We start from the raw sequence: 12,643 nt of genomic DNA, 5'->3' as shown, positions 1-12,643 counted from the left end.
TCGACGATTACTTCCGTTACTAGCAAACCCTCCCAGCATAAAAATCCCTTATGTGCCCTTTTCGGAGTTGTTAGAAGGGTTCTTAACTGCAACTGAATACTGAATACAATCAAATAATTTAATTATTTAAACTAAATAATTTATTTCCTGTCTATCATGCGATTCCATGTATATCACTGCTATATCCTCCTGAAGTCTACGCTTCTAAGGGAAATTTATTCGTGAATTTTAAGGAAGCTTCCAAGAGAAGAAAATTTGGGTTGAAGGTAAATGCGTACAAACTTCATATTTCTGGTGCCAGATGAACAAAGTGATAATTTCTACAAACGATGGGAAATTATCTCAGACTTGAGACGTCCTTCTAAGGAACAAAAGGTGACTAGCCCATATAACCCACACCTGGTATTCATGTAAGATTAGGCGTCATTTATGTAGTGATGTGGGTAGAACACACGCTACGCAAGCACTACAACTTATATTGGGTCAAAACGACATGAAGCACGGTGCAGTTGCGTAAACGGCTGCTCTCGAAGCGATGCGTTGAAGCGTAGTGGTTGGGAGCGTTAGAAGACCTAGCTCTCATCGTGATAGTCCCACTTCGATGCGGGCCGCTATTTCCATCGCGCCGGTTTTAGCGCAGCTGCTTGCGCAAGTGCACCGTGCTTCATGTCGTTTTGACCAGACCGTGGATGCTTCCTTGGTCGTGTAGGAGCAGAGGATTACGCAGTTGCAAGGCATCACGTTGAAGAATAGGCCGTGAACTTTTTTTTGAGAAAATAAGAGATGTAAATAGAAATAAGGAATATGTCCAAATATATATATATATATCTATTAAAAGAGAATTTCTCACTTTGTGAGGTACTGTTATACTAGTTTTTTTAGTCTTATTAGTTTCAGGTTTTTTATTAAAGTGAAATGTCAAGTGGACAAAATTAAGCATATTCGACACCATTTCTTCTCCGCATTCAATCGAGATGATGAGGCCACTGATGCTGGAGCTAGTAGTGGGCATGGGGAAGAAGCAGTGCTTAGAAATAACAGTGGCTGTTTGTGCTCGCACTTCAAAATTGGGGATTTTGACCTCGAAAACTGATTACGCCTTGGTCAACGCATCTGTTGCTAGTTGAGAAGAGATTTTTTTTCGTATTTTCTGAAAACAAAGGACCCACTTCAAATCGTCAGGATAACAAATTTCTTCTATTGTTCAGTAGTTCCCCTAAACCCTATAGAATAATGTGCTTTTTTAAATGTCATGTACAAGCCCACTTCTTACGTGCATACTGTTCCTAACTTGTAATTTATCTGGAAATTTTTTCATGCTCCATCTGATTCAATAACTTGTACAAATCCCATTTGTAATGCTCTATTTGATTATGTAATTTTGATATCTTTTATTCTTATTATGCCGGTCTTCAGGGCTTTCTAGTAACTAATAGTACGAAAAGAAATATTAGATTTTAAAAGTATACAAGTACTTGGAAATAGAAATAAGAAATAGAAATAGTTTTCCCCAGTTCTCTCCCCCATCCTCCATCTGTGATTTCACACATTTTTTCCCTCTTCTTCCTCCGTATTCTTCGTTTCATAATACTTAAAATAAATCCACTAAAACTATAATCTTCGAAAGTATCGTTGTAGCCCTCTCTTTCATCTCTGGAAACAATAGTTTGTAAAAAAAAAAGAAATTAGGAGAGATTTTTTTTTGGGATTTAATGACTAGCAAGAAACCAGAACAAATCCGTTCAGTCTCCTGTCCACATGCATTTATTAATTAATATTAATTATGGATAATTTACTTCCGCAATAAAACTTCGATTCTAGTCAGTTTTTTTTGTAGTTTCGGAACCTTTGGAAATTAGCAAAAAAGATGCCTAGCCTTACTGTGTTGTAAGCCTTTCTATTCCGTGAAAAAACCCCTAGCTGTTCAATATTTACAATTTACAAAAATTTAATTTATTTTTCAAGATGAAACAGTGATGTCTCTATGTCGTATGTTTTTTTAGGATCCTCCCAGTCTCTTCCGTCTATCCACTCAAACGATGTCATAAGGGGGGGGGGGGGGACATTTGCGCGAAAGGACGGTGGGATGAGATTGAGGTCAAGCGAAACGACTTTCGCTTGCCTATTTGAGCAATGCACGTCCTCTCTGTACTTACGCTTCTCCTCGCTGTTGGTTCAACACTCGCAGAAAGGTGAGACCAACTGTTCGTATTCCATATTATGTTTTCTTCTGGACTACATTGATACTCTACAATAGTTTGAGCGATGCTGCAAATAATCAAATTATAAAACATTTGACCTTAGTTGAAATATTTGCAGGTGAATAAACTAAACACTATTATAGATACTATTATAAATGGTACAAATAACAACTAAATCGAATTAACTCAGTCGTAACGCTGAAAAAAAGAGAATAGAACACAAACACAGCAAACAATACGTATACAATCGAAGGCTAATAAATGTGCTCTTTCCTAACCTGATCGAAGTGTTAAAACCAAGAAAAATTAAGTGAACTATGACTTACTTTGTCGTTTGAAGTTTTTTCCTCTTTTGTAATTCAGCCTCCTAATATTATACGTACCTAATTTTCTCAAGTTCACTCTATTTATGCTTAACGTTTAGTTTCGAGGTGCACATCGGTTGACGTAGAAATCTTTTACTGTTTGACAACCTACCTAAAATCACTTCCTATATTTTTAAAAAAAAAATAATTCAGTATATAATTGTTCAAAACTCGAACACCGACAATACAAGAACCAACACTTATTTTCAATTATTTTCTTTGTCATTCATGCATTTTCCGAGAACAACGTAAATGAATGAGAAATTTCAAGGAATTGAAAGAGATCTTCCAGCGATACTAGAGGAATATCGCCTTCAGAAGCAGCAATGCTGTGGATTTACCCAGCGAGATGCTGAACATTTCCTTCGCAGTTACATTTGTCTTTTTTCTCCACAATTACATCTATCGTTTATGACAACGGAGAGGATACAAACTTGTAATTCATCAACAGACCATTTGGTCGCCAGATTTTTTTTTCGATTTATCTTTGAATTCCTCATTATTCTAGAGACAGAGAGAGAGAGGGAGAGAGAGAAAACAGATGAAAACACTAAGGTTAATGTTAGGACTTAATTTATGCGCATAAAGGGTTCGCATCAACTTCCAAAAAAAATATACTAAATAGCAGAACTGGTAAGTTACCAGTTCTGCTATTTAGTATATTTTTTTGGAAGTACATAATTTCCCTTACACCATATCAAAGTGGAACCTTTCTACCTCAAAAGTGGATTCTAACATTGCACAGCTCATCCCACACTACGTCTAAGAATCCTTAAAAATTACCACCAACAGAAATTCTAAACTACTCAATATCCTGATCGGTCGGACCTAATTTTTATTATCAAGTTTAATTTGAAAAAAAAAACTTCCATTAATGTGAAATCATTGTGATAAAAGAGGTCTCCGTTGCGCCTATTTGATAACCCATTTTGAGAGCGGCGTTTAAAGAAAAGGAGGTCAATGAACAAAAAAAGAATAAAGTACTTGGCGACGATCACTCAGCCTTTTTACAATACGTCTATATTTTCGGCTTTATTACAAAATTACGGGTGGTTATGAAAATGTATGCAGTATACATTTTATTTCCAAATCTCAATTTTTCCTACTGCCAAGGATTTCGACGGTTTGCGACGGATTTTTCGGACGGAAGTTAGTAGCGGCGTTGTAGGTAGTGATTTGCAGAAAATGAAAGAGGTGTGTCGGACAGAAGACGTGATCAGGGCGTAATAAAGGGACCTTTAACCTTTAAAAACCAAAACCCTAAAAAAACGAAAAAAAAACGTGGAAAAATGAAGAGAACATAAATAAGCAGTATGAGGCGAGCTTACTGAATGATAGGGGAAATTAGGTTGGAACGATGGGAGTAGCAACAACGGAGAGTAGGTTAACTGCTTAATCTGATGGAATTTTATTGTCTCAATTAAAAATAGAGCAAATAACATAGAAAATGCTTTTTTTGTCCCTATTTGACACTGTCATAGAATGAAAAATTGAAAATAATCATAAATTATAAATAAAATCATAAGATATTAATAAAATCTTAAGGAATCAAAACGATATTGCCTTGTACAGAAAGATATTCCCTATTAGATAAAATGAGACATTTTGATAATGCGATTTTGTGTCGACCAGTATTTTTAAATTTTGAAGAACTCTAGATTGCTCAATCCAGAACTATCTATTTTTAAATTAATAATTATTATTAATTATTTTTTTATAATATAACATTACCACCTCAGATGTCCTCCAGTATTCGGTGAATTTGAATGTCCAGTCGATTACACTTGTAAAGAAGGTCAATGTTATGGCAGAAGTGGGAGCCCGTCAATGGTTTGCGGATTCGAGGTACGTGAAACGTGGTTGTACACTTCGGATGGGAATAATATTGAGTTCCTCCAATTTTAATTATTCTATATGCTTGTAGTTATGTTTCTAGACGGAATGTTCTGAGGGAACGGTGTGCGTCGAGGGGAAATGCTATCCACAATCTGCTATAAAGTGCAATAGGTGAGCAGTTTGATGCATACTTTGACATGATGTTGTATTTTTTTTCCTTACAAAATTTAGCGTACACTAACTCTTTTTCTAACATAACACTTATTGATTTTATTTCATTTATGAACTGAAGTATGTGTCTCCTGAGATCCAAATTCATTGCGAACCGGCATGGACAATTTTGGAATTTCTTAAAGGCATCATCCCACGAATCTGAGGTGGTACGGATTTCAGGTGGAATATTCGTATACGGGATAGTAGATTATGGGGAGGGATGTGATTCCGTCCATTTCTTCCTAATTGCCATAAAAAACGGCCCGAAAGATGCGGCGCGTGCACAGGGCTGGCGCGCTCCAATCGAACTCCTTGTAGAAAATAGTGCGCTGGAACGCTCGAAGCCACTCGAAGATGCATTTAAGGCGAACAACTCTAAACAGTAGTAGCAGTTCGTTACTGTTAATATACTACAAAATATTGGTTTTGTAGTCGGAGGAGGTTCAGGAGTAGAAATGCTAATTGAATGGACAACTAAGTGCAAATGAGTGGCAATGATTCCACCTCTCTGAAGGCAGCATCCCACGATTTTTTTTTCTCAAAATTTTTCCAATTCTTCCATCGAAATTCAAAAAAAAAACAAGGAGGTTGCAAAAAACATCGGTATGACTATTTTTATGGCAAATCTTCTTCTCTGAGGAGGTACCTAGAATATTTCTATCGGTCCTCTTATCACGAATTTCCGATCTTCCGGACATGCACAGGATCAAATGAGCTTTTTTTTAGCTATTAAATCCTCTTAAATCCACTTTTAAACTGATGAAAACTACTTATAATTGAATTTCTCGTCTTCTAGGAGAAGTTCCAAGTTCGTAAATCTTTTGCAAAAATTTGACTCAGTGGTGTGTTAAACACGCATACTATTGTCACATTCACTATACTATTGTCTACGCATATTTACTATATTATTGTTTACTATTGTCACTTTGTAGACACGTTGTACATTTTCAAATCAAAATGTTGATGCTTAGATGTTACTGTCTTACACCTAAAACTTAATATAATATTTTGTGGTGCATGTAGTTATTTAATGTCATTTAATGTAATATTTTGTGATGCATGTGATTATTTAATACTATATAATATTTTGTCCTAGTGTCCTGGTCCTCATGCCATCCTCTATTCACTACGGCTCACCGCACACTCACGAATCTGGCTGGGGTGGTACGGATTTCAGGTGGAGTATCCGTATACGGGATCGTAGATTATGGAGACCGGGGTGGTTCCGCTCATTTCTCCCTGGATCGCTGCAAGCAGCCGGCCTCTGAATGCTGTTTTGTACGATGCCTTCTATTGCAGCGCGCCACCCTTGCACGAGTAGCGTCCCTTACTGCCTATCGGGGCAGTCCGAATTGATTTTCGACGAATCGCAGGGCGGAGGCGGGGCAAGGGGTGGAGCGTTGCAATAGATGCTGTCGTACAAAACAGCATTCTGGAAGCGGCTGTCTGCAATGATGCAGGGAGAGATGAGCGGAACTACTGCCGTCTCCATAATCTACGACCCCGTATACGGTTACTCCACCTGGTTCGTGGTGTGCTGCCTTTAAACCTTCTTCCTTGGCAACCTCTTCCCTTTATGCCCCTTCAAGGGGAAAAAGCCATCACACGCTTGACCTTGGCTATGACGTCACTTTTATTTTCGCTATGGAAACTGCCATTTTCGCTCCGGAGAATCGACATTACTTGTTCAGGCATGTGCTCACCGCGAACGGTCAAGCACGCAGTATCGTCTCGGATTGTGGAAAGAAAGGAAAATGTTTGAATGGACAATGTGTTCTTGACAGTAAGTCTTGAGGATTCCAGAATGTTATTATTTTGTAAGGAATTCCTACCCATCTTCAGTTCATTATAAGAGTTTATTCAGTTGAAAACAGCAAGAAAGAGTACTGTAATAATTATCCTTTCAGGATGTCTAGGCATTACATGCGCTGAGGGCGAGCTGTGCCGTGATGGCGATTGCGTTAAAGTGAGTTTTTTCATACCCGAATTTATCCGGGATATTCAACACGTTTTATTCTCTTCAAAAGGTTTTTTCATGCAGTCTAGAAACACCGATTATGGATTAGTAGGAAATGACCGTTGCTGTTTATGTCACACCATCATCATTGAACGGTGAAAAATCTGTGTTGAATTTCATGGATATAGGCTTTATCGACGTTCTACAAAGGAAAAAGTACGTAAAGTGTTACGTTATCTAAAGAATAACATACAGTCGGGTCAATACTGACTTGAAGCACAGTGCATTTACGTACGCGCTTGAAACGGCGCTGTGCAGGCAGCAGTTAGAACCGAGGTGGGACCATTGCAAACTGCAGTGATCGGTGATGCTAGCAAGGGTCCCAGAACGCTCCTAACCACTGCGCTCCATCGCACCGCCTCGAGGGACGCAATTGCACCGTGCTTCATGTCGTTTTAACCCTGCTATAGTTATGGGAGTGAGTGGGTGATCAGCCACAAAATCAATGTAAAAAAAGAACAAATTTGCACAAGCCTTTCAATATATGCTTAAATGCAAACCCTAAAATGGAAATCGAGTGATTGAGAATATGAGCAAGATAACAGTCTCTTTATTTTCGCCCTAGGTGGAACCCGGAACCAACTGTCAGTCTTTGGCCTTATCGTTACAATCACTGCTGCGTTACGGTTGCGGTTTGAAACCCCTATGAATCTAGGGCGGTACGGATTTTAGGTGGGTTATGCCTATACGGGGTCGTAGGTTGTGGGGAAGAGGGTGATCCCGAACGGACGACCCCGGGATGCTGTTTCTATGACTGTTTCTACCGCAACGTTTGCATCCCGCCCCATCTCCGATTCGTCGAGAACCCATTCGGACGTATCGCAGGCGAGGGTGGGGGGAGGCGCAAGGGTGGCGCGCTGGAATAGAGGATGTCGTAAGAAACAGCGTTCTGAGGTCGTTCGTTTGCACTGATTCACGGAGAGATGAAAGAAAACACCCCACAATCCACGACCCCATATAGGCATAACCCACCTGAAACCCCAGGTCTGTGGGGTGATGCCTTCACAAGTTTGACTCTGCTCGAATCTTGGCATAGCGATTCCCTTCATTTCGGTTCAAGTAGAGCACGTAACCAAGCCACCTTATTTCGGCTAACGTTTCGACGTGGTCTTCTTCATCGGAACCTGGGAAGACAAAGGCATGCGGGTTGTGTTCTCCTAAACACCTTATCACAAGTTGCCATTCAATAAGAGAGTAAAGTAAGGAACAGAAGATAACATACCGTCGACATAGTTAGTTTAATAGACGTGTGGACACTGGTACTAGCGGACTGTCGTGCAGTAGAATTGTACCACTAGTACATAGTAAGTAGGGTCCAACTCCATCTAGCCTCCTCCTAACCACGTAGGTCAAAATCCGCACGGATTGTGGCAGAGCTGATCGTTGATCACAGCGATGCACTCTTCTTTCCTCTTCATTGTTTGAGTTTTGGTCGCTATCAAAAACGCCTCCGACTTATGTACGCAATGATTTCGTGATTCTATTATTCTGTTATTCTATATGTATGGTTATGTAGGTAGCCGAGACGTTCTGCTTGGGACATGCAGATTGTGGACCGGACATGGACTGTCGATCGAATCGATGCCGTATCAGGTTGTTGTTAAAAACTTACTTGGATATTGTTTTTGTTCCTCAAACATTCCGCTATCATCATGATCAATCTGAGCATCGTTGCTGCCACCAAAAAAAGGGGCAAGCGGAATTTTTATGGAAGCCTACCTAAGTGTTTTGTGCTTTAGAAGCTTTCTCTGATAGTTACTAAGTCTGTTTCCTAAAGAAATTGTTTCTCATTGATTAAAGAGTTGGTTTCTTTTTCTCCTGAGCTCGTGCCCAGATAAAAAAGTGGAGAATTTCTAAATCATAACGTTCATCGTTGTTCTTCAGAACTCCCGAACCGATCTGTAACTGTCAACCACACGAAATTTGTCATCATGGACAATGTTATCCTAATACTCGTGAGTGGAACGTGTTTAAATCTTTCTCCACATTGAAATTCATCTGTGTTCTTTTACAGAATGCACTTCGATATTCTGCGGTAAAGGTTCTTACTGTGTAGATGGGAAATGTGTGAACGGTTCGTACTTGAAGAACTTCTTCTTCTTCTTAGAACTCTCTTAATACTAAACTTAATAATAATAATCTAAAATAAAATAATCTAATAAAATCCTAATACTTGAAGAACTCTCTTGTCTTGAAGACGACGTATTAAAAGTATACAAAAGTTCTTCGCTATTCCTACCATCAGTTGTCAAATAATTGTCAATCCTGATGTTATCCTGCACAAAACATAAGAGATACGTCACCTAAGATACACAAATAAACCGCAGAATAATATTATTGACTAGTCTCACTAGTAGGAGCTCGTTATTTCTTTAAGGATCCCTGGATTCAAATAGCATCTCTTCGTTCTTTTTGCAAACCCTTGTAACTTAAAGGTTGCACGGATTTCAGATGGAGTATTCGTATACGGGATCGTAGATTATTGAGAGAAGAGCAAGTCCGTTCATTTCTTCCTAATTGCCGTAGAAAACTGCCCGGAACATACGACTTCGAGCGTACTTTTTCCACAAGGAGTTCGATTGGAGCGCGCCAGCCTTGTGCATGCGCCGAAAAAGTACGCTCGAAGCCGTATGTTCCGGGCAGTTTTCTAGGGATAGGGTGCGTTTCTGCACAAAATACGCCTCCCTGCAAGAAAAAAGTTCATAAATGTAATTAAAGGCATCACCCCACGAATCTGAGGTGGTACGGATTTCACGTGGAGTATTCGTATACGGGTTAGTAGATTATGGAGAACAACGAGAGAAAAATGTAGCTCGAAGTTAAATCGTGAAAAAAAGAACCCATTTGTTAATTTCCAGGGATTGGAGTGGATTGTCGAGAAGAAAATTGCCGCGGTGGAACCGCTTGCGTGAATGGAGTTTGTGTTCTTGACCCATGTCCAGCTAGGTAAGCGTAGTACATCCTCCTTATTGGTTTCAAATATTTCCAAATACTACGAAAATTGTGATTTTCCAATAATCATCCTGAAATCGGCTCGAGAATTTCACAGAACCTTAGCTTTTTTAGCTGAGACACATTTTTGTCTCCTGATAAGTATGCGATTTTGCGTCTCCAAATTATTTTTATTCTCTGGTAAAAAAAAGAGACTTATTCAGCTGTCCAGCGGACCAATCGTGTCGTCTAGGCGAGTGTCGTATTATGGAAGGACTTCCTTGCGTAGCTGAATGTAGCGGACCTTACACGTGCGTTGACGGACACTGCAGAAGAAACGGTACGCAACTTTCACTAATTTGTATATAGTAGGTCAAAACTACATAAAGCACGATGCAATTGCGTAAGCGGTTGCGCTCGAAGCGGCACGGTGGAGCGTAGCCGTTAGGATCGTGTAAGGATCCCCGCTACCGCCACCCATCTCTGCAGTTCGCTATGGTCCCACCACGGCTCCAACCGCTACGCTCCACCGCGCCGCTTGCGTAACTGTCTGTGTTTCATATCGTTTTGACCCGACTATAAGCATGTTTTCTCCAACCATGCTTCTCCTTGATGCTCTTTTGCTCCTGTTTCAAAGACTATTCTTTCTTTGTCTTTTTTCTTTTCTTTTTTTCCTTTCTTTGCAAAATGCGGCTTTCCTGATATTGTATATATCCACTTCGGTGTAACGAGACGTGTTATAGAAAATAAAATCAATATTTTCGGAAAAAAAACTGCATTTTCTAAGTAGTTACTTAACATTCCGAGAAATTCCACTTAATTTCATTGTCCTCGTAGTTTTTTTTTTATTTTGTTGATTATGGCTTACCATGTTTACTGCATTATTAAGCGGTTTTTCTCCCTGTGAGGAGTTGGGTTTCGCTTAGAATTCGTCTCTCATTCTCAGTAATCCCGTACAGTGTTTTTTATTTCCTCAGAGAACAAGACTTTAGAGCTCTATTGCACATCGAATTCATCCTTTTCTCCATTCTTCTTCATTTCCCTCCCGCTCTCCTCACATTTTTTCTTCCTCTCTCTCCTTTCCCCTTCTCATCCAGTTCTTCCTTATTCACCCTCTTCCTTGCGACCCTCTCTTATTTCTACCCACCATTTTACGATCTCCTGTTCGGAAAATCCCAACGTATGCATGAATCTGGATCTTTCTGGAGAGATTATGGTTTGATTCGAATTGCAAAACCCCGAACTGCTCCTACCCTCATAACCTTTCTGGAAAAGCCAGTATTCAAGCATACGTTGGGATTTTCGGTTTTCAAAATGCCCCTACCCTCAGGCAGAATTGTAAGAATCAAGACAACACTCGTCACGTTGATTTTTAGACTGTGAACGACGTGTCTGTCAACTGGGAGAAGCTTGTGAGGGCGGACAGTGCCATAAGGTAACAGGGCGGTTCTGCACGTGGGCGCCACGAGATTGTGGTCACGCTTTTTCGTGCAAGGACAATCAATGTGTTGATCTGCTCACACCAACTGCCACGATCCCTCCGCACCAAGACAATCAATTGCCAAACAAATAACGCCGACACGGCTTTGATTGTTCTTTCTTTGCCATCATTATTTCCTTAGAATGTTGTTATTATTGCTATATTACCAATACGACACACTATTTATTACATTTACTGGACAAATCTAGCCAAATGGGTAGCGCTTTCAAAGAATTTGGAGTAAATCTTAGTGGGGTCGTTTTTATATAAGAAGAAGAAGCTCGAAGCATCCTTGTGCCTTTCCTTTCTTCAGATATCGGCATTTCATTCTGTTTGTTTCGAAGCTAATCCTTGTTCTGTATGGATATTTTGTATCTCATGTATATTGTTAAGATGGGAGAAAATGAAATTTTACTACCTTTGGCTGCGAAATCGTTATCAGTCCTCGAATTATCAAAGAAACAATTTGAAAACATACAAGTATTTTATTATAGGGAGCAGATGTGAATTGAAGGAAGAGAACTTCTTCACTTCCAAAATTTCAGTGCTACGAAATAGACCATTTGTGCGACTATTCTCATATCCACTCCTCGGGAAATTATAGTAGGATCAAAATGACAAAATGAAGCACGGTGCAGTCGCATAAGCGGTTGAGCTTAGGCGGACGATAGAACGCAGTAATTGGGACCCAGTAATGAGCCTTACTAGCACTATTCATCGATGCAGTTCGCCATGATCCCACATCGATTCCAATCATCTGCACCGCGCCGCTTACGCAACTGCACCATGTTTCACCTCATTTTGAATCTACGACACACAATGCATGAAGAGGTAAATATTCTGATACATGAAGTAATACGTTAATTATATGAAAAGAGAAACGAATAGACAAATATTACACTACTCCCCGATGGAGATACTAAATTATACATTATTTGCCTGAGGAGACATCTCTTGGTTTCATTCCTGAACCACCTAGACATTAAATTTATAGTGTGCAACGAATATACAAATATTACGCTGCTCCCCGATGGAGATACTAAATTATACACTATTTGTCTGTGGAGACATTAAAGAGGTTCATTAAAAGAAATGAAATGAATTCCACTGGAAATAGGACTACCAAGTTTTGCTCCAATTGCTTAACCTTAAGTAGCACTTTTTAGGGCAGGCATGTTTTATTGTTAATTGTATATACATTTGGTGAATTGCATCCTACAAAGGACCTACACCAAGTTTTATGTATTAGTACTAATGAATAAAATATGAGGACAACAGAAAAAACTGCACTTATTTATCGAATCACAGCTTGCACTACATCCCATTCGATAAACGTTTTTAAGGATGTGCCGCTATGGATAGTAGAACGAGGAAAAGCCAAGAATAGAAATCGTATACTTCAACACTACATTTTGTTACCCATAATCTATACGCGACCTTATTATAAACACAAAAATGCACGCGTCATTTTGACTATAGTTAGTGCACTATACAAGTAAATCAAATACAAGAAACTTTAGGACAAACATTCGGAATAAATGCTCATTCGTTGAGAAGAGCAGAGGCGCGTGTAATTCTAATCACAGCAGATCTATCAAAG

At 39.4% G+C, this 12,643-nt stretch overlaps 1 protein-coding gene across 2 annotated transcripts; it reads left to right on the top strand.

The window, feature by feature from the left end:
- Positions 1–2,133: 2,133 nt before the first annotated feature.
- On the top strand, positions 2,134–11,136 carry RB195_007369 (uncharacterized protein; the record flags this gene model as incomplete). Of its 2 annotated transcripts, XM_064180956.1 has the most annotated exons (11): positions 2,134–2,192; positions 4,306–4,411; positions 4,503–4,573; positions 6,307–6,398; positions 6,523–6,581; positions 8,149–8,225; positions 8,517–8,587; positions 8,647–8,706; positions 9,491–9,578; positions 9,788–9,903; positions 10,940–11,136. In XM_064180956.1, 11 exons carry the CDS (start codon positions 2,134–2,136, stop codon positions 11,134–11,136), a joined length of 996 nt encoding a protein of 331 aa, XP_064037786.1. The 2 variants fall into 2 exon arrangements, with proteins under 2 accessions (XP_064037786.1, XP_064037787.1); XM_064180957.1 differs by lacking the exons at positions 2,134–2,192; positions 4,306–4,411; positions 4,503–4,573 and adding exons at positions 6,025–6,140; positions 8,026–8,091 and having other exon boundaries at positions 6,205–6,398.
- Between the last annotated feature and the right edge of the window lie 1,507 nt (positions 11,137–12,643).

This window comes from Necator americanus, chromosome I, assembly GCF_031761385.1.
Source record: "Necator americanus strain Aroian chromosome I, whole genome shotgun sequence".
Lineage (NCBI taxonomy): Eukaryota > Metazoa > Nematoda > Chromadorea > Rhabditida > Ancylostomatidae > Necator > Necator americanus.
Note: the sequence above shows the minus strand (reverse complement) of the source record. Positions and strands in the feature narration are given on the sequence as shown.